This window comes from Fusarium oxysporum, chromosome 1 (genome assembly GCF_000149955.1).
Source record: "Fusarium oxysporum f. sp. lycopersici 4287 chromosome 1, whole genome shotgun sequence".
NCBI classification, from domain to species: Eukaryota; Fungi; Ascomycota; class Sordariomycetes; order Hypocreales; family Nectriaceae; genus Fusarium; species Fusarium oxysporum.
Window position 1 is genome coordinate 5,569,925 of NC_030986.1, and position 22,858 is coordinate 5,592,782.

At 48.2% G+C, this 22,858-nt stretch overlaps 9 protein-coding genes across 12 annotated transcripts; 6 read left to right on the forward strand and 3 right to left on the reverse strand.

The window, feature by feature from the left end:
• Positions 1-60: 60 nt before the first annotated feature.
• FOXG_01275 (uncharacterized protein) lies at positions 61-1,379 on the forward strand (the record flags this gene model as incomplete). The annotated part of the gene is made up of 4 exons (XM_018378085.1): positions 61-249; positions 302-406; positions 461-694; positions 753-1,379. The coding sequence occupies 4 exons, from the start codon at positions 61-63 to the stop codon at positions 1,377-1,379; spliced, it is 1,155 nt and encodes a 384-aa protein (XP_018233927.1).
• Positions 1,380-2,119: 740 nt separating this feature from the next.
• FOXG_01276 (uncharacterized protein) lies at positions 2,120-2,494 on the forward strand (the record flags this gene model as incomplete). Its single annotated transcript, XM_018378086.1, has 1 exon — positions 2,120-2,494. The coding sequence occupies one exon, from the start codon at positions 2,120-2,122 to the stop codon at positions 2,492-2,494; it is 375 nt and encodes a 124-aa protein (XP_018233928.1).
• A 691-nt stretch (positions 2,495-3,185) lies between these two features.
• On the forward strand, positions 3,186-4,080 carry FOXG_01277 (uncharacterized protein; the record flags this gene model as incomplete). Its single annotated transcript, XM_018378087.1, has 1 exon — positions 3,186-4,080. The coding sequence occupies exon 1, from the start codon at positions 3,193-3,195 to the stop codon at positions 4,078-4,080; it is 888 nt and encodes a 295-aa protein (XP_018233929.1). The 5' UTR covers positions 3,186-3,192.
• Positions 4,034-6,238, reverse strand: FOXG_01278 (uncharacterized protein). Of its 2 annotated transcripts, XM_018378088.1 has the most exons (3): positions 6,063-6,238; positions 5,227-5,940; positions 4,034-5,139 (listed from the first exon to the last, which is right to left on the reverse strand). In XM_018378088.1, exons 1-3 carry the CDS (start codon positions 6,094-6,096, stop codon positions 4,193-4,195), a joined length of 1,695 nt encoding a protein of 564 aa, XP_018233930.1. In that variant the 5' UTR covers positions 6,097-6,238; the 3' UTR covers positions 4,034-4,192. The 2 variants fall into 2 exon arrangements, with proteins under 2 accessions (XP_018233930.1, XP_018233931.1); XM_018378089.1 differs by having other exon boundaries at positions 5,227-6,193.
• A 754-nt stretch (positions 6,239-6,992) lies between these two features.
• FOXG_01279 (uncharacterized protein) lies at positions 6,993-8,739 on the forward strand. 2 transcript variants are annotated; one of them, XM_018378090.1, is made up of 5 exons: positions 6,993-7,314; positions 7,374-7,600; positions 7,665-7,899; positions 7,948-8,061; positions 8,109-8,739. In XM_018378090.1, the coding sequence occupies exons 1-5, from the start codon at positions 7,183-7,185 to the stop codon at positions 8,559-8,561; spliced, it is 1,161 nt and encodes a 386-aa protein (XP_018233932.1). In that variant the 5' UTR covers positions 6,993-7,182; the 3' UTR covers positions 8,562-8,739. The 2 variants fall into 2 exon arrangements, with proteins under 2 accessions (XP_018233932.1, XP_018233933.1); XM_018378091.1 differs by lacking the exons at positions 6,993-7,314; positions 7,374-7,600 and having other exon boundaries at positions 7,620-7,899.
• A 1,123-nt stretch (positions 8,740-9,862) lies between these two features.
• Positions 9,863-12,465, reverse strand: FOXG_01280 (uncharacterized protein). The gene is made up of 5 exons (XM_018378092.1): positions 12,359-12,465; positions 11,677-12,293; positions 11,059-11,629; positions 10,637-11,003; positions 9,863-10,591 (listed from the first exon to the last, which is right to left on the reverse strand). The coding sequence occupies exons 1-5, from the start codon at positions 12,388-12,390 to the stop codon at positions 10,247-10,249; spliced, it is 1,932 nt and encodes a 643-aa protein (XP_018233934.1). The 5' UTR covers positions 12,391-12,465; the 3' UTR covers positions 9,863-10,246.
• Positions 12,466-13,101: 636 nt separating this feature from the next.
• FOXG_01281 (uncharacterized protein) lies at positions 13,102-15,699 on the forward strand. 2 transcript variants are annotated; one of them, XM_018378093.1, is made up of 5 exons: positions 13,102-13,354; positions 13,404-13,501; positions 13,549-14,866; positions 14,943-15,294; positions 15,347-15,699. In XM_018378093.1, the coding sequence occupies exons 1-3, from the start codon at positions 13,174-13,176 to the stop codon at positions 14,623-14,625; spliced, it is 1,356 nt and encodes a 451-aa protein (XP_018233935.1). In that variant the 5' UTR covers positions 13,102-13,173; the 3' UTR covers positions 14,626-14,866; positions 14,943-15,294; positions 15,347-15,699. The 2 variants fall into 2 exon arrangements, with proteins under 2 accessions (XP_018233935.1, XP_018233936.1); XM_018378094.1 differs by having other exon boundaries at positions 14,940-15,294; positions 15,347-15,628.
• A 1,550-nt stretch (positions 15,700-17,249) lies between these two features.
• FOXG_01282 (uncharacterized protein) lies at positions 17,250-19,222 on the forward strand. The gene has a single exon (XM_018378095.1). It carries the CDS (start codon positions 17,370-17,372, stop codon positions 19,110-19,112), a length of 1,743 nt encoding a protein of 580 aa, XP_018233937.1. The 5' UTR covers positions 17,250-17,369; the 3' UTR covers positions 19,113-19,222.
• Positions 19,223-19,253: 31 nt separating this feature from the next.
• On the reverse strand, positions 19,254-22,776 carry FOXG_18058 (uncharacterized protein). The gene has a single exon (XM_018398100.1). It carries the CDS (start codon positions 22,542-22,544, stop codon positions 20,055-20,057), a length of 2,490 nt encoding a protein of 829 aa, XP_018233938.1. The 5' UTR covers positions 22,545-22,776; the 3' UTR covers positions 19,254-20,054.
• Between the last annotated feature and the right edge of the window lie 82 nt (positions 22,777-22,858).

Here is a 22,858-nt window from a genome sequence, read left to right on the forward strand (position 1 = left end):
TGCCATGTGATGTAATGATTTCTTCCCTTTATTCTCTCCAAGTTTCGCAGATCTTGAAACATGGATCCGAATGATTCACTAGACGATGATCTATACCGGTTTTCTCCCGTTACATTCAACGATCATGCGGGCAAGTTATGGATCGTGACGATCTTGTCGCTGATCTACACCTCGCTTATTGCGCTGGCAAGGGCTTATATCAAGTACAAGATGTTTGGGTTCGATGACGTTTTGTTTGCTGCTGCGACGGTGAGAAACGACTTGTGATCGGTGGTGTTTTGATGGATTGCTAACTTTATAGGTTTTGCATTTGGCTCAGGCTCTTGCTGTGTTTATTGGGTTGAGTAATGGGTTGGGCAAGTTCAATTCGATCACACCGCCAGAACAATGGGGGATCTCTTCGAAAGTGAGTTTCTCAACCTCTGACCCTATTCTCTTGTGCTGACAGGTGTGCTGATAGTGCACGATTGCATCCGTCATTCTTTGCCTTCTAGCTCTTAGTCTCGCGAAGTGTTCCGTCCTCGCCCTTATACATCGCATCATCAGCTCCAAGCCCGGCAAGAACAAGATGGTCTGCGTGATGCTAATGATGTTCACTGGACTATGGGGCGTCGGCTCAAGTTTGGCATGGCTTGTGAACTGTCGCGCCGGGACATTGTTGACTGTGAATAACGTCAAACAATGCCCAGATCAGGTATGGGGACCCTTCCATCCATCACAAACACTTGCAAATGTCTAATTACTCCTGGTAGAGTGCGCGCTGGGGCGTCATCACTGCAATCGACATCTTGACCGAAATCCTAACCTGGCTCCTCGTTCTTCACCTCTCGTGGTCCGTCAACATCTCCTTTGCCCGAAAATGCCAAGTCGTCACAGCATTCTCATTCCGAATCCCACTCATCGCCATTTCCTCCGTCCATCTCGCATACTCCCAAATATACCCATCATCTCTCGAGCCTCAATTCGCCGTTACAAACACCCTCATCTGCCAACAAGTTATGATTGCGTGGTCTCTTATCTCCGCGACAATGCCCAACCTGAAGAACTTTCTCAAGTCCTTCTCCATAGGCATGGGCTTCCCAGTCGCATTTGACTTTACGATGTCGGGTTCAAGCAAGGCTTATGCACTGCAATCACTACGGAATAATCGCTCTACGAATGCGGCTTCGGCAACAGCGACAGCTCATAGTGCGAATTGGAGACCTGATCAGGTGTCGAACCAAACTACCGCGGCCCATAGATCAAGCAGGAGTAATAGTCGGGATGTGTCGGAAGAGGGATCAAGTTCAAGAGCTGGGAGTCAAGAGTTGATCATTAATAAGGAGGTTGCGTGGAATGTCACGTATGAGGACCACCAAGATGTATTTACAAAACGCTGAGGTATCTCACGAACATGCCGTTTTAATTCAGACAAAAGTCCTCGGGGTTTTGAGTCAGTGATGCCTTGAGACATGCAGTGGGAGTGGAGCTTTACATGCAAGTACAAGGGCTTCATCCATGTCATGTCACGCCAGGTTCGCGGAACCCTTCCAGCGTCCAGGATATGAAAAAACTCACAGGATCTGGGGACAAGGATTGAAGCGGGCTAATCGGATCATGTTGAAAACCCAGCCAACAGCAGTTCTAGACCGTTTCAGATCAGTTCCCAAGAAATACAAGACTCCTGGCTCTTGCATTACGAATTACTGCAAGCATACTCCGTACACGATCATTTCTCAACTGACTCGCAATGTCCGAGATTGTGTTACGCGATGCTTATTACTCGGAGCTTCCGGAGATCGCAAATGTCATGTCGAAGGCCTTTTGGGGGGATAACCTTTTTGGCGATCTGATCCACCCGCATCGGAATGAGTACCCTGATGATGTAGATCTGTACTGGCTGCGACGTGCACGGGTCAATTTCTGGGATTATCGTTGGAAATGGCTTGCGGCTGTGGCTAAGGATAAGAATGGCAACGAGGTCATTGCTGGAATTGCACAGTGGGCACGACTCGGTGAAGGGGGCAAAAAGTTTGATCTATGGTTCTTTGATCCTCGTGAGTTCCTCTCTCTCTCTCCAATTTATGACTGTAGTTAATACAGTTCAGGCAACTTAGTGAAACCACTATCTTCAGTCGCCATGAAGATTGACTCCTGGGCCAGACCAAGTCGTGCAGTTGACCCCAAAGAAGAAGACATTATCGAAAGAGCATATCCTCACTTCGACTCGATCTGGAGCGGCAAGCGCGCTGAATCTTGGTATCTCGAAGCATTAGCCGTACATCCAGATTTTCAAGGGAAGAATGTTGGTCGGCAGCTTGTGCAATGGGGCCTTGATCAGGCTGAAGCTGAAGGAGTTTGCGCTTCGGTGGTGAGCGCATTGGGCAAAGATGATTTCTACAGGAAGTGCGGGTTTGACGAGCAATTTGGAACCGCCAAGGACGGTGAAGGGAATCCGTTGGCTGACGTTGAAGGGTCTAATATCTTTTGGAAGTGGCCTGAAAGTGAGAAGTGAAACTTTTGTTGTTTTTTCAGGGGATGGGATTGGTGAGAAGAGCTGGAGTGATATAGTGGATAGGTTGGCAGTATATCCGGGAGTTAATAGGTGGGTAGTAGTTTAAAATCGCCTGTATTGAAGGTATATTTTGTATATTTTTCTCACAGTCCTACATCTTTCTATAGATAAGAAAAAAGGCCTATGGCTGGTTAAGAGCCATTGTTCGTTTCCAAGGAGGCTGTTAAAACTAGGAAATGGAAGAATATGTAACCACCAACGCATCGAAGTCAAGGCCATGAAATTATTTGATACAGCCAAACTTAGAGATGTCTCGAGGATCTTGAGCAGTAGCTCAAAATTGTTTATATAGAGTCAGTACATGCCTTTCTATCTCTATAGTTGGAGTAGCTCTAATTGTATAGGGTGAAGCTTTGGTCCAGGTTTCTTCTGAATAGCCTCATATTCTAAACTGTGGATTTCGGGCAATGCCTCATTTAGGCCGTACCGCTATTCATCAACCTAGCCTCTTGTCGTTTTGACTTCATTCGGTGCAAAGTGGGTTAATTAATCTCAAATTTCTCTATTCCTAGGCAACCAACCCATTAGCGGTGGATGCCAGCCTTGATGGTGGATACCTGTCTTGATATAAGAAGGCTTCTTCACCCGGATGCCATTTCTCGTCCTAAAATCAAGATATTTTGAATTCCCTCGCAGCCATGGACTCTCAGACTTCGTTTCTTGATTTACCGCGAGAGGTACGGGATATGGTCTATGACTACGCCCTCGAAGATGTCAAGTTCAGCAACGCCTTTACGACTCAAACCGCTCATTCCCCCAAGATCTCCCCCTTGCTCTACGTACATAAAAGCATATCAGACGATCTTCAGCCTCGCCTCTACCAAAACCACGCTATTGTTGTTCCACTTCAAGAACCTAGCACTTATGCAGCTGGAGACTGGAGTATAGTCCCTAGGGTTGCCTGCTCGAAGATGATGAAGCAACGCTCCAACACCCTCATCATTGAAATGTCTCAGACGACTATTTCGTATTATCCGGATTCAGATCCTGAGAGAGACTTATACGAAGATCCCATGGAGGATGAATACTTTTGGGAATCTGACAGTCGAGGTGGAAAGGCATTTCCCCAAAAGCTCATCAACGATATTCTCGCTCTGAAACCAAGTCTCCCAGCCCTCAAAACTGTCAAATTTGTATTCTGGTTTGGGAAATGGACTGCATACCAAGAGCCTTGGGAGAAACATCTCGAGAAGCTCAGGGTGGCTTGGCCGGAATTGTCCTTGAAGATCGAGCTCAATCTGTTCGAGTTTGAAGATCCTGACGCAGGTGACGGCGGATTCAACTGGCTTGAGACTTGGTATTACTGGGCGAGAGACACAAAGAGGGTCTGGTTTCAGGCGAACAATTTCAAGTGGAAAGACCATGCCAAGGGGGACTTTCGAGGTCGTAAGATCAATGTTCGGTTGTGGCAGGATGAAGAGTTTCTGGACGGGGATGATGAGGATAGGGATAGGGCTCTTCATAGGAGGCGCTGTGAGGTGAAGCCTTTGTTTGTTAGGACATGCGATATGGATGGCCGAGTGTGAAGGTTCGAAGTACATGGACATAATATCATATGCTTGCACGTGAGTATATTTGATCACTCACTGATAACTAAAATCCAAGAATATCTGTGCTATAATGATCCTCTTTCTGTATCTATGCGAGGTTATACTCAGCAATAAGCTTCTCAGCAGCTGTAATACCCGTCACGTACGCAACAGACTGAATATGACAACTTGCCAGAACAGGGACAACACCCATATCCGCAACACGAAGACCCTCAAAGCCAATGACCTTGAAGTCACTATCAACAACAGCATCAGGATCCCCCTTCTTACCCATCTTGGTAGTACCAGTCATATGCCAACTCGAAGAGATAGTATTCTTCCAGTGCTCCAAAAGCTCTTCATCCGAATCACCCTGTGGCCCTGCAAGCATAGCCACGTTATCTTTAGCGTAGCCATCATGCTTCACGAGCCTGAAAGCATCGCGGAGTGACTCAATAGCTGCACGACGATCAAACGGCGAAGCCAAGAACTTGGGATCGAACTTGAGAGGAGCATTCGGGTCAGATGACTGAAGGGTAACTTCTCCTTGACTCTGTGCATTATAGTAAAACACCAGAATGCAAGAATAGTTAAGCGCAGAATCAGGAAATTCAGGGATGAACCAGTGAATAGGAAAGTGCGTAAGAATCTCGTAATGCGGCACAGTCTCCTTCATAAGAAACTCCTGCTCCTTTGCCGGCAGAGCCTTGAACTCCTCTGACTTGACGAGCTTATCAAGCTTGAACCAGCCAATGCCTAACTCGCAGGCAAACTTCGTCCAGGGGCCCGTACCATCGCGACGCCATTGCTCGAGGGCGTCGTCCATGGCTTTCTTGTCACCGTAGAATGTGTCGCGCGCGGTGTCGCCTGGTTTGCGGGTGTAGACTAGGGGTGTGAACATGTGGTCGCGCAGACCTTGGCCTACGCGGGGGACGTCCTTGATTACGGGGATGTTGAATTGGTCGAGTTGGGTTTTGGGACCGATGCCGGAGTGCATTAGGATCTTGGGGGTGTTGAGAGCTCCGGCTGAGAGGATGACTTCTTTGGAAGCGAGGTCTGTGATTGATTGTTAGTTCGGGTGTAGTCATAACATCGAGATATCTTCATCCGCAGCTTTAGGATGAGATAAAAGGGAAAACTTACATTTCTTGCCATTGACTTCGACACCAACAGCTTTGTTTCCCTCCAAAAGAACCTTCTGAACAATCGAATCCGTCAAAATAGTAAGGTTCTCAGGCTTGGGTTCCAAGAGATCATTCGCAGTTGATCTCCGTCCCTTACTGCTCGAGTTGATCAAAACCGACATTCCCAAAGGATTTCCAGAATTATGATCAGGATTCAACGGAAAACCAGCCTTCTCAAAAAGATCCAACACAGGAGGGAGATCTTTCTCCCACTCACCAGCATACCCAACATGAAGCTTCCCCTCGGAACCATGATCTTCCGCCTTAGGCGCAGCATACTTCTTATCAACACCCTCCGGAAGCTCCCCATGAAAAGTCTCTAGACTCTTGTAGCGGTCATGGATCTTATCCCAGCGATACGCATCATCGTCTACGATGCGCGCCCACTCTTCATAATCATCTCTGGCGCCAATACTATAAACACCAAAGTTGATGGCGCTCGAACCACCGAGTCCCTTACCACGAGAGTAATCCAGCTCCCGGTTGTTGGCGAATTCTTGGGGGGTCGTTTTGTAGCCCCAGTTCATGTCCTGGTTTAGAAAAGTGGTCCAGCGCTGCCCGTCGACGCGCAGGTTACGGTCTTGGTTTGTGCCGCCGGCTTCGAGGAGAAGAACGGAGGGTTTCTTGGGGGTGCGGGAGAGGTTGGCTGCTAGGGCGCTGCCGGCTGGGCCGCCTGCGGGAGGAAAGTTTGGTTAGAATGACGGTTTTTTGTTTTAGTGGTGTTGATCAAGTGTGCTCAGGCATTGGGCTAGACGTGAAGGAGGGGGAGGATTGAGTCAGGTTGCTTGGACGTACCTCCTACGACGATAAAGTCATATGATGAAGCCATATTGACCAATTGGATGATAAGTATAGTTGAGAATCAAGTTTATAGTTTCTGACTCAGTGGTAATGATGTCAATTGTTAAGATGAGGTGATTTTGGAATAAGAAGCAATAAAAGAGAATGAGGGGAAAGGGGTCTTCTGAGAATATATATGATCTACAGCGCCTCTCCTCACCCGTCGGTTTAGCTCCATAGACTAGGCTAGGCTTCTAGTGCAACGGTGTCTCATACTGTACAAGGTCCCCGATGACACAATGAAACGAAACCGGTATCAAACGAGATAAATACTGTGGTGAACCAACACGTCGTTACATGCCAAGATTCTGGACCCTGTACGTTGGGAGTTTAGTTTGGGGGCGTGGCTTCGACTTCTGACAGGCTTTCTCACCTCGCCGCTGACGGTGAGAAGTATATCAAATATGCAATTTACGCCCTGCAAGCCACAAGCCACAGTCTGTCGCCAGAGATATTTGTCAAGTCCAAGTCTGACGGTAATTATCATCTCTTGCAAAATAGTTCCACTTTCGAACAGGGTCTCACATCAGACTAGCCACGGGAATAGCAGCCTTGAACATAATCTACAGACGCACAAGTCAGGTCGAAAAGATTAACCACCTGAAGAATAATTACTCGCGCCGTTGTAGATCCCCGTTCATACAATGTCTCCGGCTGTCAGTTAATGGACCACTTCCGCCAGCTCCTTGCCAACGCATGATTAGTACCTGCAGATCAATGCCGGATAAAGATGATTGCTCCGTATAGCGAACCTGGCACGCCATGTTATATGTGCGATCTGCAGGGGCTGCGGAGCCGCACGGTTCACCGAGCTATGCCTGAATTAATGGTCTTAGCAGTCTTAGCAGGAGTTTTAGAAGCATGCGGTAGAAGGGAATGTAACTTGAATGTCATAGCAGACTTGTCAGATGCAGGTTTTTCGGCACTGCTCCCGCCGGTAGTGGCGAGGAGGATTTCACTTTAATAGACTTGGCCTGTCACCTGCGTCTGTGTTGTGTTTTGTTCTGTTTTGTTCTTTATCACAGTTTTGCTTTTTCTTCGGTTCACAGATCTTGGTCCCAAAGATTCGGTAACCATGGGTATCGAGGAACAGTTCATCCTCCTCTCGTTGGGGCTCGTCACCATTGGAGTGAGAATGGGCGTGCGAATCCGACAGATTGGGTTTGGGGGATGGCAGTTGGATGATTATCTGATGCCCTTCACAGGTGTAAGTGGCGCAATTACCTGCATATGCACAGGACCGTTTGCTGACCCTGTGTCTTGTAGCTTGTCTTCACTGCGGAAACAGTTGCTGCGTATCTCGTCGGTGCCAAGTTCCAGGGCTTGACGAATAGTTACATGACGGATCAAGAACGCGCCGACATCGATATGAATGGGCAAGAACATTATAATCGGGTTTGGGGATCCAAGATCCAGGTGATAGGCTGGTCCTTTTATGCTTGTATTCTCTGGTGCCTCAAGTTTTGCGTCACTGCGTTTTATGGGCGTCTTACGTATGTTTTTTTTTTTTTTTTTTTTTTGGCTGTTGGTAGTGAGGATGTTTGCTGACCTTGGCAGATCTGGATTGACGCATCTCAAGACTCGAGTGACGATCGCGTATATCATTCTTGGTGTTTCATACGCTGTTGTCGCGCTTACGATTTTACTGTCTTGTCAACCTTTTCATCACTTTTGGCAAGTCTCGCCAGACCCTGGACTTCTTTGCCAACCGACCAAGTCGCCGGCTTATGTGTTGGTTGTTGTTATTCCCAACATCTTGACGGATATCTACCTTCTCTCCATTCCGCTACCTGTAAGTCATCTACTCTATGCTGCGATGTTTAAATCTGACCGTTTGCAGCTTCTCTGGGGCGTAAACATTAGTTTGCGACGCAGACTCACGCTCATGCTGCTCTTCAGCGGTGCCCTCTTCATCATGATGGCGGGTACAATTCGCGCCGTAACAATTCTCACAGTAAGTTGAACAACATCTACAAGAGATCATTCACTAACAAATACCAGGCCGGTCCAAATGGCGCAGTCGCAGGAAGTCAATGGGCATGCCGCGAAACATTCGTCGCAATAATCGTCACAAACCTCCCCATAATCCAACCCCTCATCCGCAAAGGCGCCAGCATGATCGGTCTCAGCGTGCTCTTCAGCCGCGGCACCAAATCCGCATCACAAAGCCACCAGCTCCGCAGCAGCGAAATGGGCGGGAGCCGTTTCAACACTAGCCGCCGCCGCGGGCCTGGCAGTTCGCACCCGCTAGCGACGGTTCCCCAGACCACGGCCTGGGCCAGCGATGAGCACATCCTCCCTGAAGCTGGGAAACCTGCCGGGGCTGGGGGTGGTATCGTGGTTGCGCAGGAGATCAGCGTGCAGTCTGAGGTCACTACGGAGGGTGATCGTGGGAGGAGGGGACCTGAGGGGAATGACTGGGGGTACAAGACGAGTGTGTCAAGGAGTCCATAAGGGCATGGCTTGGCCTGGGCACCAATGTAATGATAGGCTACGTCGTTTGGGAACAGGGAAAAGGGATCTAGCGCTGGAATTAGAGATGGGAGTAACTTTGGCCCGCAAGGACTTATTCTTTTCTATACCTATACTATACTATCACAATTAATGCTAATGCGAAAAGACCTTCTCGAACACTGACCTGTGCTAAACATGTTTGCGTCGTAATTCGTTTGGGAAATTATCCACTCTGAGTGGATTTGATGAGCACTCGTAAACCCGCGGAGACCCGGATGATCGACATCCGGTGGATGGAGTCAATTTACAGGGATCAAGGTTTTAGCGTATCTTCAACGGGAGCTCTGTCAGATATCATAAATCCCTGACATGTCACCACAGAAAAAAAGGAGAGTTGGAAAGTTCCGAATTTCCGAGGGTCGTACTGTTTGAGGAGTCTTGAAGGTCAATCTACGGTTTGGATAACCGAGGTACACTCTTTTTGTCAATGCTATAACTCATATCAATCTAGCACAGTCAAGACAGTGAATAATACTGTGGTGACTTGAACCAAGCTAAAGTTAGCCTCCGAGTCCAGTGTAACTAAACTGGTGGCCGTTGAAGGATCCCATGTCTAACCACAAAATATAGTAGGAAGGAGACCGTTACATGATGTATTAAGCGATGGTGAAGCTTAGTTTGGGGTAGCATGGGTTCATCGTGATACAGATACAGGTGAGATATACCTCTGAACCTTGGTAATAGCCCGGAGGTTAGCAGGATCTGCATGTAACGTTTTATTATCCGCATGAACTAAATCTCAGGACGAGTTAAATCTCCGTTGAGCTATTGAAACGGGTTATAGTACTTCGGTATATTTCTATTCGAGGTGATCGTTGCGTATTTCTCGATATAACCTGTCTTGGCCCCTTGGCGATGTTATGCAATTTCTTGACCAGCTTCTCAATCAAGACTTCAATGCCATATTGGTATGTCTCATTTCCAACTCGCGATGTCACAGGTTCAAAATAGTTCTGCTGGCCCGTGATATTATAGCAGGCTTCTTATACTGCCATGACTCGGTGTCCTCGTACGATTTCGCCCCTTCGATTCAGAACTTCCCAATCTGCAACCGAGATGTAACCCACCACCGACTGCAAAGTTTCGGCTCCGCTTTCTTTTCGGGTACCTTGTTACGAAGCCTTGTTACCGTTGAGCTACCGCAAAGCTACCGATTCGCTCAACTGATCTTACAACAGGCTTCTTAAGATAGAGTTTCTGAATCTAAAATTAGTGTCAACGGATATTCGTCTTAGAAGCAAGGGCATAGTTGAACAGGCTATCAGCTAGATACTCTGCGGATCTGTCCGAAGGGTTCCGAATTTTGTTTGTTCCACTCGAATTATGCAACAGATGCTGATGTCTGGTAGTATCTTGGCAGTTGTTAGCTCTACCAATGTCTTCAAGGTGGGAGGAAAGGACAACATGAGACTAGATTTGGTGATACATCCGTGGGGATTTCAGTATAAGCCAGTCTCATGTATTGTTCCCCTAAGAGTCATGTAACGTCATGCGCTTTTCTTATAACCCTTGTCCCTGACCTCTCTACAGAGAGGAAGGTAGTAAACCCTCGCTCAAACCCGGCCTCAATTCCAAATTGGCCTATTCCTGCCTTTCCAGCGATAATCTTATACTCATTCTCCAGATTATAGCTCACGCATCCCATTCCACAAATTGCCAACATCCGTAAACTCCACCTCCTGCAACATAGACCACCAATTCGGAAACGGATCCGGCACCGAAGCATTAACCGCCGCTCCCATATTACTCGACACTTGAACTTGGCTCGCCACAGTTTCTTCTTCTCGTCTTGCTGAGTTTCGATCTGCATGGCTGATCTGCTGCAAATGCTGATCCGACCTATCGACAATTCGATATTCATGAATTGATTGGTGAAGAGTTTCAAAATCTGCTCTTGATCTTCCCCGGTAGCGTCCTGCGTCTTCGGTTGCTCTTTTGTATAAGAGTGATGAGTTCTGAATCGTTTTGATCTGTTCTGTTAGCTTTAGACTCGTGGGTAGGGGAGTGAGCCTTACCCAGCCTCCTGCTAGTTCCCAAGCGTTCTGGAACTCTTCTAAATACTCTAGTCCCCAGTTCATCAACTGCTCAGCCTTTGAGCTTCGGTCAAGATTCATCCTGGGAAATCGAAATACGTAGAGATTGAGAAAACAGGCGGTGAAGGCACAAAAGCCGGAAAAGGGTGTCATTAGCGGAATCCCACACTCAGATGCTTCTTGGAGCAAAGATGCTATCTGTTCAGCTGCGTTGAAGAGCTCTCTGGCACTTTCGTCCCACCAACCTGGTGGTGCTTCGGCCTCTAGAAGGGGAGGATCGACGGGGCCGCGAGGTGTCAAGTCGGCTGTTGGTAAGAAGGGGAAGTATTCTCGATGAAGCATGATCGTACTAAATGAATGTTAGCATACTCTCCCACCAACAGCCACTTGATTTTGGCTCTCACCTCAAGTAGTACAGCATGTTCAAGTAAATGAACGACTCCCCATGTCCCAACGTCATGTGCACCACAACACTATGCTGCGGATAGCAAAGCCTCTCATGCTGACTCTTCCTCCATTCTTCCAACCTATCCCGACACTGTGACCAAGCAGACCCAGGAACCCAAGGACAATTCTCAGGCGCACACATACCCGGTGCACAGCGCCCATTATTAAAAACAAACGACATTGCTTGAGCATAAATGTCGAACCCAGTCGCAATCGTTTCGAAACTTTGTGCCAGTCCAGATAAATCACCAGTGCAAATATGATCGAGCGAAGCTGCGTCAAAGCCGAATGCAAAGTCGGTGTAGTTCAATGGTCGAGGGACTTTGAGCTTGTGCATCTCGGACATTGGAAGCATACGCGGGTTATATGTTCCTGAGTTGATGGTGCAGTCCATGATGAAGCACGCCCAGTATGTTCGAGCTTCTACTGCAATGGCCATGACGTCTGTGTCGTTGTTTTGAGACATGTCGAGAGGATGGGGACTGACTCGGGAGCTGTGAAGTGACTGCATGATGCGTATTGCGATTCCTCGGTAACATTAGCTTAGTTCTCCTTGGGAATAAATATGAACTTACCGCAGTGCATCCAAGCTCTGTGATACTCTCTCACGCCCCATTCATAAAGCGTCAAGATGAGCAAAGCCTGGACGACTTGAACCTTTGGCGGTTGAAGAATAGCATCAGATAAGGTGCTCCAAGCATAAGAAGCATAGCATTCGCTAGTCTTCAAGCTTCTCAACCAATCTCCTGTGACAATGGAGCATTGCTTTCGTGTAATAGCAAGTATCGTCGCTAGCAAAGCCTTGCTCTCCTTGGACCGAGCAGTTTGATACTCCTTGATAAAAGCAGATGCCTGCAGTATCCTCAGTTCCGGGAACTTGGCAGTAAAGATATTCAGAGCCTTTAGAATAATCCCAATCGGTAGGCGAGCGAGATGCTCATCCACAGTATCAGGCGTATGATATGAAGTCGTCTGCCTCGACGAGACTGGGCTCGGTATAGGCTGAAACCCCGACGTGCTCGAAATCACCGAGACATCATCCCTCGGCGTCAAACCCGCTTCATGAGCTCTCCTCACAGCTTTCTTGGCAGATCTCACAACAGGTCTTGTGATTTCACAGCCCGATGTTCCGAGTCGTTGACATCGTTGGCATGGTGCACTTCCGGTGTGAACGCACTTGACTTTTGCTTTTCTTCACAACACCCAATTAGCCGCACAGGTCAATGGCTTAGTTGAACGGGGCTATAGGGTTCTTACCGGCAATGCTCGCAGGATAAACTGGACCGCATGGTTCTGGATATGGCGGGAATGGGCGGGTTGTCGGCTTTGGAGAAGGTGAGGAGCGAATAAAATTGAGACTCCGGTTTTCGGATCTCGGGTTTGGTGGAGGGGTTTGTAGTGGAGATGGGGATGACCGACTTCCGATCATCACAAAATTTGAGACTGTAAGAATAAACTAATCAAAGAGTGCACTAAGTTGATCATAAGTTATCCTCAAGTATCATAAGATGTCTTAAACCTGTATAAATATTTCTCTCGCACAAGATGAAAGCTTCAAATCCCTGTCCTATCCTCACCTGAGCCAGCATATTTACCTGACAACGCAACTCAACATTTCAGTTGGAGATAACACCAATGCAATCAATATGGCTGAATATTCTCTGTGATATTTAGATATCCATTGTGCTATATATTTCTATTTATTATACATCTTTGGTTCCTACTTAGCGTCAAAGTTTCGCTTCATAAGACATCTTCCACTTCTTGTCCAAAAATAACCTGTCTTTACGGATCACAGGAAAACCAAAGAATTGTGTATAATTTCACACCATGATCTACTCAAACATATCATGAAAGACACATATGTTCGACAATGTCACAATAATAAGCTCTTCAAGTTGTAGTCCACGCCCCAGCTCCACCCCGAAAGCCACCCGATGTCAATGTCAGATCAAGGGCGCATCCGCATCCGCCGATCATCGGCCAACTTAATCTTCATCTCTATAAGAAAATTTTATGATCCCCGAATATCAAAGCCAAAAAAACCCCCAAACATTGGAATTGTAACAGTCATGAGCCAAACTTCGATTGAGTTGCGTCAAGACCCGGGCCGTGAAGAGGGCTTTGCTTCTTCGGGTCTTGACCTTACGAGCACTCACGAGAACGAAGCTTCTTCTCTTCCACCGGTTGATGGCGGGAAGGATGCGTGGTTGTTCTTGGCGGCTTCTTTTATGGTTGAGGCTCTTACATGGGGTGAGTCTCATCTGAATTTGTTGGATTCATCCACTGACTGGTTGGATAGGCTTCCCGTTCGCATTCGGTGTATTCCAAGATTACTACAGTACCAATGCCCCCTTTGAAGGATCGTCAGCCATCGCCGTCATCGGTACTTGTGCCATGGTATGCCCTATCGCCTCCTCTCTATCACACTCTGCTCACATCCATAGGGTATCATGTATCTCGGCCTCCCCTTCACAATGAGCCTTCAACGTCTCTACCCAAGACAAAGCCGCTGGTCTCCGATGATCGGCCTCTTCATCATGTGCATCGCCCTCGCCCTAAGCTCATTCTCACAAAACACCACTCATCTCATCCTTACCCAAGGCGTTCTCTACGCCATCGGTGGTTCCATATCATACTGTCCTTGTATCCTTTACATGGACGAATGGTTCGCCAAGCGTAAGGGGTTTGCGTTTGGAATCATGTGGTCTGGGACCGGTCTTGCGGGCTTTGCTTTACCACTTCTTTTTGAGAAATTTCTGCATGAATATGGGTTTCGCACCACCTTGAGGATTTGGGCGATTTCTTTGTTCTTGTTGACGTTGCCGTTGGCGTATTTCATCAAGCCGCGTTTGCCGTACTCTGCGACGAGGCATATTAATCCTTTCAAGTTGGGCTTTGCGTTGAGACGAAACTTTTTGCTTCATCAACTGGCTAACATTGCCCAGGCTTTGGGCTTCTTCTTGCCTGGGATTTATCTCCCGTCGTACGCTCGGACTGCTCTTGGAGCCGGGTCTTTTGCGTCTGCTCTCACAGTTCTTCTTATCAATGTCGCTTCAGTCTTTGGCTGCGTTGCCATGGGGGCACTTACAGATCGACTACATGTTACAGACTGCTTCATGATTTCAGCAGCCGGTACAACACTGAGCACATTCTCCTCTGGGGCTTCTCAACGAGCCCTGCCCATTCTGTATGTCTTCTGCATATTCTACGGCATCTTTGCAGGTTCATACACATCAGCCTGGACAGGCATCATGCAAATGGTATCATCAACACCCTCCAACACTCGTACTAGCGGAACATCATTTGATCCCGCCATGGTACTAGGCGTCCTCTCAGCGGGACGAGGAATAGGAAACATAGCGTCCGGCCCATTAAGTGGAGCGTTAATAAAGGGGATGCCGTGGCAGGGCCAAGCAGCAGGTGGATACGGAACAGGATATGGCACGCTGATTGTATTTACCGGTGCCACGGCATTGGCCAGTGGCGCCACATTTATCTTTAGAAGGGTTGGATGGATGTGAACGCCAAATCTCAGGATCATCGCTCTATAGGCTCAAAAAGTACCATGCACCACTTTTGAAATCTGATCCCTAAATGCCTGACTCGACAGATGAAACAGCCCTCAACCTAAATCGAAAAACCCTTGGAATTAGATGGGCGCACGCCAATGGCATGGTCCAACTGACACGCCTAGTCTGACCTTAACAGTAGAAAACGGGGTCGATGAACTGCTTATGACACCATGCTTATGCGAGTCTTTCGGTGAGCCACTCGGCCGAAATGGCTTCTAGACTGCGTTCTTTTTCTGCTAACCCGGGATGGGGTCGTTGATGAGTAGGTATTCGATACTGACACATGTATATCTAATCGCTCATGTCGTTTCTTTCCAAAGGGGGAAGATGTTTCCTCTTTCCATATCCCTCTTCTGACGATCATCAAAATTAACTTGCACATAAATATGGCCCTTCAAGCAGATCACGCGACATCAACAGCCCGCGGCCAAGACTACAAGACTCAAAACGCGGTCCTCAAATCAAAGATCAGCTCTTTACAATGCGAAATTCAAGAAATACGGTCTTTACTCGAGAGTCATAAAAATTGCAGCAAAAATCCTCAAACCACTAAAACAGCACTGGATTCAAAAGCGGAAGAAGCAGCATCTCTGAAGTGTCCAGCTTAGGAGAAACAATGTAACAATGAACGATACAGGAATCTGAGATTAATGCTGACTAGGTGTCTCAGTTTGTGTTCCGGTGAAACGGGAACGCGGAAGAAATTATTGGTGTAGGCTGGCGGGAGGGGCTGAGATCGAATCGACGGAATGGGACGGGATTGATTTGGGAGGGCTTGATACCATGGAATGATTGGGACTTAGAATGACGACGGAATACCACGGACGACATAAAAGTAATAATGAGCATGATACCTTTTTTTTCTTCTCTTTTCAAATATGCCTCACACCTTTCTTTTCGTTTCTCAAGGTAAAGTCGTGTCACTATTGTCGCATGTCGTTCAGCCTAGGTCACATCCAAGAGATGGGGTACATACATGATCGCTTAGAGAGTTCAGCTACGTGGCACCCGATCTGGAGGACGCAATTTCTTGGCACGCGATAGAGCGCGAGAGTCTCTTGTCGATCGTCGATGTGTTATCCCGAGAACTGGTAAAATAAGCCGAGGTCTGTGGAGATGGTAATATATTATCCGTATTGGGTCAGGTCATAAGTTATCATCCAGCCTTTCACAACTTTGCCGATCAGCCCCAGATTAATCTGACGTCTTTCATATGCTACAGGGCGGAGATTATTTTGAGTTTGTGAACTCAAGGGTTTGAGAAAGTGACAGGTGATACTACTGCAAGCTATGTCCATCATCACCCTCGCAATGCTACGATATGTGCTGTACGCGCCCGTTGACGCGAATAACGCGGGTTTATAGTCGACATAGTAAACTTAAGTTTCTCACATGTCATGCGTGGCGGTGTATAATTGGAGGTTTTGATCGTCAATAGGGTCTCATGAACTTTATGAGATAGCTAAACCTGGTATATACAGGCCACCCTTCAAGTCACCGTGCTGTTCCCGGGAACTGCGCCTTTACTTGAGATTCTCTACTCCTCACTGGGGTGAAGGAGTTGTAATAGATATGTCAAACTCACCTACTACAGCATCACCATGACATCAGCATGATCCGGGTTTCCCACTGCAGCTGTGACTATCCGGGGTTTCTACAGGCATAGTCCCTGCATACCTCATAACTATCTCGCCAATAGAAGTTTGAAGGAGTTTCTTAACAGACAGTGAATACTATGTACGTGTTGTTTGTATGAAGCGCAAGCTATGGCAGCTATGACTTTCTTGACAACGGGATGCATGTCCCTGTCAATATAGTTGAGGGCTAGGATATTATTTCCTGTAACGCCTTTCTCTGCTGGAAACTCATTGATAGCTGATACATCGAGCGTATTTCAAGAACTCCCTTCTTCCACCATCCTTGCAACATGTTTCTTCGAACTTCAATAACTAGATCAGTTCTTTGTTCAACACCTGGTCATGCTTGCTAACTCAGCTCTCTCACTCACTTTCTGGTCAGTTTCTAACTCTAATGCCAGTTTAATGTTACAAACTGCATCACTCCAAGTGACTAGCACTATGACTTGAAGTTTCATATCTCATATGGTGTTGTTTAACTCCACTCATGTGGGATACTGGTCCGACGTGACTGAGAAAGCAGACTGCGAACCTAACTGAGGCATTAAATTGTAAAACCTCTTCAGCAGTAACTGCCTAATCATATTGTAGGACTCTAGCACCTGTTTCTCATTTGAGAAACTATTACAGAAGTGTTACTGTGCGTGCGTGTAAGAGATGTGAGTCGGTTGAACGTGAGCAGCCAGACAGCGAAGCAACTCTGTTTATCTTGCAAACAGCTTCAGAATAACTAGTTCAATTAATCGCTTCAAACTCCTGTTTATCATAGTCTACATTTAAGTCAGCAATGTCTTAGGCTTCGCTTCAGCATTAAATTTCCTGACTGATCAACTCCGTTGTAAAACAGTATGCGATCCTTACATACTGTATTCAACACTGTACCCGGTGATCAGTCTTCACCATGGTTCAGCAAACGTATACTACAGAGTCATTTCCCATCACTAAAGATCATATAATCCATCATGGCTGGTCATGTTCTGAATGTCAAGATATTTTATGAAGTCTATCGTCTCTATCGTTGATAAATAATCCCCCTCTCCAATCGATAAATGCCGAATGCGACCAGACCCGCTTGCGTCATCGCCACCCTCATCACTCACTAACAAGAAACACTCAACGCATCACCTCACCTCACATCACTTCCCTCATCATAACCTCCTCGTTCCCATCCTCATCCCTCAAGAAATGCCACAGTCTCAAAACTCAATCGACCTCGAACTCAACCGCCTCAACTCCCCCTTCTCAGACTCCTCCTCCGACCCGGATCTTCCGCTCACCATGGATCCACCCGCACCTAAACCGCGCTGGCTCGATCCTCGCCCATCCAGCATCTTCACACGCATCACATCCTCTGTAAAACCGTTTGCGCAATATCTTAGACATGTTCTCCGTCCGAGATTGACGTGGCGATATGTCGCGTGCTCTGTTATCGGCGTTTACGTGCTTTATTGCTTTGTTACATGGCAGCCGCTCTTCTCGTCACGATTACCGGCTTATTCGGGACCGCATGACGTAGGGGCTATTGATCTGGAGATTCCACTTGAAAAACCGAAGCGTTTGTCTGAGACGCTTTTGAAGAGTACGAAAAAGCCGGCGTTTGAGGTTGAGAGTGTGTTGTTTACGGTGTATTATCCTGCTGTTAAGGGCGCCAGGTCAAAGGATGCGCCGCATCCTTGGGTGCCGAAACCACTGAGTCTTACAGCGGAGGGATATGCGCGCGCAGCGGGAGTGAACAACTTCATCATCCGACCCATCTTCACATTTGCGCTCTGGGTTCTCGTGGGCAGTATCAAGATCCCCGCCAAAGTCGACGTACCACTCTTGGGCTCCGACGGGGAGAAGTTTCCCGTCATGGTGTTTTCGCACGGATCTGTGAGTTCGAGAACGGATTACACGCACTATCTCGGTGAACTCGCCAGTCGGGGCCACGTCATCGCTGCCCTTGAACATCGCGATGGAAGCTGTCCCGGTAGTATGGTCCAGATCAAGAATAAGAAGGACAGACCTGTGTTTCTCTTGAAGGAGGGCGATCTCATTTCCGAGCCGCCTATGAACGATACGTTGCTCAAGAAGGAGCAGCTTGCGTTTCGCACGGAGGAGATCATGCAGGCTATTCGGGTCCTGAAGGATGTCAATGACGGCAAGGGCAAGGATATCTTCACATCTAGCTCTCGAGGCGAAGGCAGTACATTGGATGGATGGAAGGATCGCTTGGACTTTAAGCACCTCACCATCAACGGCCACTCCTACGGCGCGACAGGCGCTCTCCAAGCCCTCAAAACAGCCAACACCACCGCTGCAAATCCCGCCATCGGCGGTATCGCTCTCGACCCCGGCAAGTCTAGCGGTCAACTCAACACCAACATTCCCGTGCCTCTCCTCGTCGTGCACTCCAACTCCTGGTCCAAAACCCACAGTATCTTCTTTGGCCGTCCTCACTTCGACACAGTTCTCGACCTCGTACGCGGCGTGCGCGACGAAGTCGGTTCAGCATGGTTTCTCACGAGCGTTGGAACGGCGCATCCCAGTGTAACCGATGCACCCCTCCTACAGCCATTGCTGCTCAACTTTGCGACTGGCGCTACTGCTGATGTGAAGAAGGCGCTGGGGGAGTATGTTAAAGTGACGATGGACTTCTTGGAGTTTACAAAGACGAACAAGGAGAATGGGGTGCTGGATGAGGCGGTTACGCATGAGAAGTATGGGGAGTGGGTTAGTAAGGAGAGGGAGAAGAGTTTTCCCAAGGAGTATGCCAAGTATTGGGAGGTTCACGTCTGTCCACTCGATCAGGATAAGTAGACACTAATAGTAATAATGCACGTTCTCTTTCATCTCCATCTAAGACTCACGTCAGATGCATTCGCGATACCTCGATTGACGGCGTGACTCAAGCATCAGGCCTCAATTAATGCTATATGGTTGCGAGGCCTCTTCACAATATTGTCTCAATGAGATTGTGTCTAAAGACATGTCTGGATACGAAAGAAAACCCTGCGGTCAATGACTCCTCAGCTAAGATATATACAAGAGTATTAATGACCTACCGCAGCATAACTGCCCACTCCTTCACTAAACATTGCTCTTCTCCTTATCGGATGTACTTCAACGACTCACACATGTGGCCTTCAAAGAAACGCCGCTGGTGAACTGCCAAATCCACTACTTCTACCATCTCCCTGGTTCCGTCGGCTACTCAAAAACAGGTCCACCATCGTCTTGCTACCCATCGCTTGAGCATCAGACTCTCGATCCCTCATCGCGTCTCCCGGCTGTCTCTCTATTGTCTGAGATCTAATCGGAGACTTCAGGTCAAAGTCTCCTCGAAGAGCAGGTGATCCGATTCTAGGAGGTTGGGTATTTGTAAGAGCACGAACCCCAGGGCTTGACTTGGTTGGTGAGCCTTGCCAACCAGTGACGCGTGTCCGGGACCGTCTCTTGTTGATAGATTCCTCTGGGGTCGAATTGAGACGTCCTATTGTATTTAGTGATCGCATACGCGGCATCTCCTTCACCAAACCTGTGTCTGGAATGTATCCGCTTGAGCCGACACTTGGCAGAGATGGCACCGCTCGCAACCTGCTCCTGGGCGGTATAGATGGGGGCCGCTCTTTGGTATAAGTATTAGCTTTATAGCTCGGTGCTGCATTCTCGTCGTATCCTATGAAGACTTGACGCGTTGATCTTGCCGGATTACCTCCGTCTTGAAAGGTTTGCGCATTACCCTTCACGTTGCTCAGAGGGCTATGATTTGTTGCGCTGTCTTTTGTAGGTGCGAAATGCTCGGGGTGTTGATCCCATAGAAGCGTTTTCTCTAACATGACCCAGTGTTGGAAGCACGTCGTTCCATTTCTCTCGCTTGGTGGGTGTCAAAGGTGCTTCGAGCTGTGACACTTTTGAGCTAAGCCAGGTCTTCCATTCTACAGAACTCGCCGTAGATGTATCTCGTTGGTGTTGACGGTATGACAGTCGGTCAGGTACCTCTGGCGGTGGTCCAGGATCGTTGTAGATGCAGGTCTCATTCTGTCCCACGGTGTTCTCTGAAGCTGAATGCACCGGATTTGCATCATCGCCCGCACAAGAGTAAACACTTTCCGTATCTCCCACCTGCAGGTCCTTCCCTGAAGATGGGCTGCTGTCTTGACGCGTAGGAAGGCACAAGGTCGATAGCGAATGTAGATACCGTGATCCCTGAAAAGCACCTTGTTCGTCTTCAGAGTTCATCTGGCTTGCTCTAAGAGCGCGGCGATAAGGACTTGGGGAACGGAACGATTGACAAGAAGGACTTGCGAAAAATGCAGAGCTCCTCTGGGTGATCGTCTTATGTGGTTCCAGGCCCTGGAGTAGAACACTAGTATGCTCGCTTTCAGAGTGAGTCCTATCGTCGCTCCAATTCAATGCAGCCGTATGTTCGACAGTAGATGTGTGGCCGGTTTGGGGCTGGTGCTTGTTCTCATAATCGGGGACCTCAGTGGTTGAGCTTGAACTTCGCGAAGAAGGATCGCCATTGTCTCTGAAAATGTTATCATCAGGCCTGACGCACCTAATTGTGGAGCAATCCCAGTGTCTGTTGATGGATTGACCATCATTATCTCCGGTGTTCGTTCCTCTGGACTTGACCGAGCCTGGTTGAGACTGCATGACCCTATCCGTCGGCTCCTTGCGTGCGAGTCGCTCCATAAGGGCTGAGTAGACACGTTCGCTGTCAACCGACATGTCTGCAATCATGTCTCTAGTTTGCTGCTCCAAATATTCGATCGATCGAACTGATGAAGGAATATGTGTGCCATTCTCTTTAATCACAGAGAGGCGCTGCCTCTCACAGTCTCCAAAAGTTTCATGGCTTGTCACTGTATTTGTCATCGAGTTCGTCCAGCTGGTGACACGAGACTTGTCGTCAGGAATATGCTGGTCGCCATCTCCAAAGCTCTCGACGCTGCCTTTGCGAGACCTGAGCTGCTGGTTGGACGGTACGTCGTGCAGGGAAGGAACATGCGATGTAACCTGAAACATGGAGGCTTCTTCGGTCGACTCAGTATCTCCGATCTGCAAGCAACTCTCTGCATCCGAATCCTTCTCCACCGCGACTTGTTCATGTTCATGCTGGTCTGAGTCCTCGGAACTCTTTCCTCTGCCAAACAGCCCTCGCAGTCGTGATCTGAGCCCATGAGATACCTTGCGCGCCGTCTTTCGGATGCCTCTCTGCTTTGAACCGGAGATGGTAGAAAGGGTCGATACTACCGTGTTGTTACTACTATTGCGCATCGACTTTCGGAAGAGAGAGTCTTCGCTTTGTGTGTGCTTTGGGCGTTGTAAAGAAGACGATTGACTCTTTTTCGCATCTTGCTCCTGTATCTGCCGAAATCTCTCTCTGGCAAGTTGAACTGCCAGATCATGATCATCAGCACGGCTGCTTGACCGTGACGCCGCCAGTCGTCGCCGGGTTTTGAGAAAGCCCATTGATGTAGAAGCTCTGAGACTGGCATTGGGGGGCATCGCATCCTTTAGCGGTTCATTTTCGCTATTCGTAGGCAGACGTCGAGGAACTGTAGGCGGCTGGCGAGCCCTTGCAGACCAGGTCTTGCTAGAAATTGTCCCTGTCTCTGCATGCGAGGAAGTCACCATTGACCGGGACTTCCTAACCTTTTTGTCGGATGCAGCCATCGAAGCAGCATCTTCTTCTGGGTTGTAACACGTGTCGGGTGGCTGCAGCATTTCTAGGTAGCGTCGGGTAAGGGAGAAGTTATCTGGTCGTTCGCTATGGAACGACAGCGTGGATGAGGGTCTGGCGTTTGCGTTCCCGAAAGCATGAATTGCGGAAGTTGCTTTTGTCGGAGAATCTCTTCCACCATTCGCTCTGCATGCAAAATTTCTGCGTGGGTGAGCTAACGGCCCGGTAAAGCGAACGCTTTTCTTGCGAGCAATGTTTGAACTGCCATGAACGCTCAGAGCACTGTCAGTCCGCTCAAGGCTGTGTCTGATGACGCTGCCAGTGCCATCGCTCTTGTCGGGGTAGAAGCTCGCAGGGTCTCGCGGGAGTGGCATTCCCTCACTGTTATCTCTATCTTGAGCTCGCTGATACGAGACTACAGCAGCAATGTTGGCATCTCGCTCAGCCCTGGCAGGATTGATGGATTCAAGATCGCGGATGGGACTGCGGGCGACAGAGTTGGTCGATTTGCTTCGACTCAGTGGACGGCGATTCTTCTTTCGAGAGCTGTTACGTCGCAGCATTTCTCATAAATGTTCAGATTTGCAACTGCAAATAAGAGTTGGGTATAAATGAAGGCTGATTGTAGACTCGAAAACAACAATATGAAGGATAGAGTGATGTCTTGTTGGTGATGGCACCAAATGAGATAGAACGAAATGGCAGACATGGCAAAGAGTGACTCAACATGCTCAAGGTAAACACACCTAAGGAAGGAACGGGAGCGCTGTTGTATTGTTTGAAGTTGGAAGGAACTATTCGCAGGTGAGCAACAGCAAAAGAACGCTACCTCCGGTACAAGCGCCTCCACCAAGGCACCTACCATCAGGTACCCGCC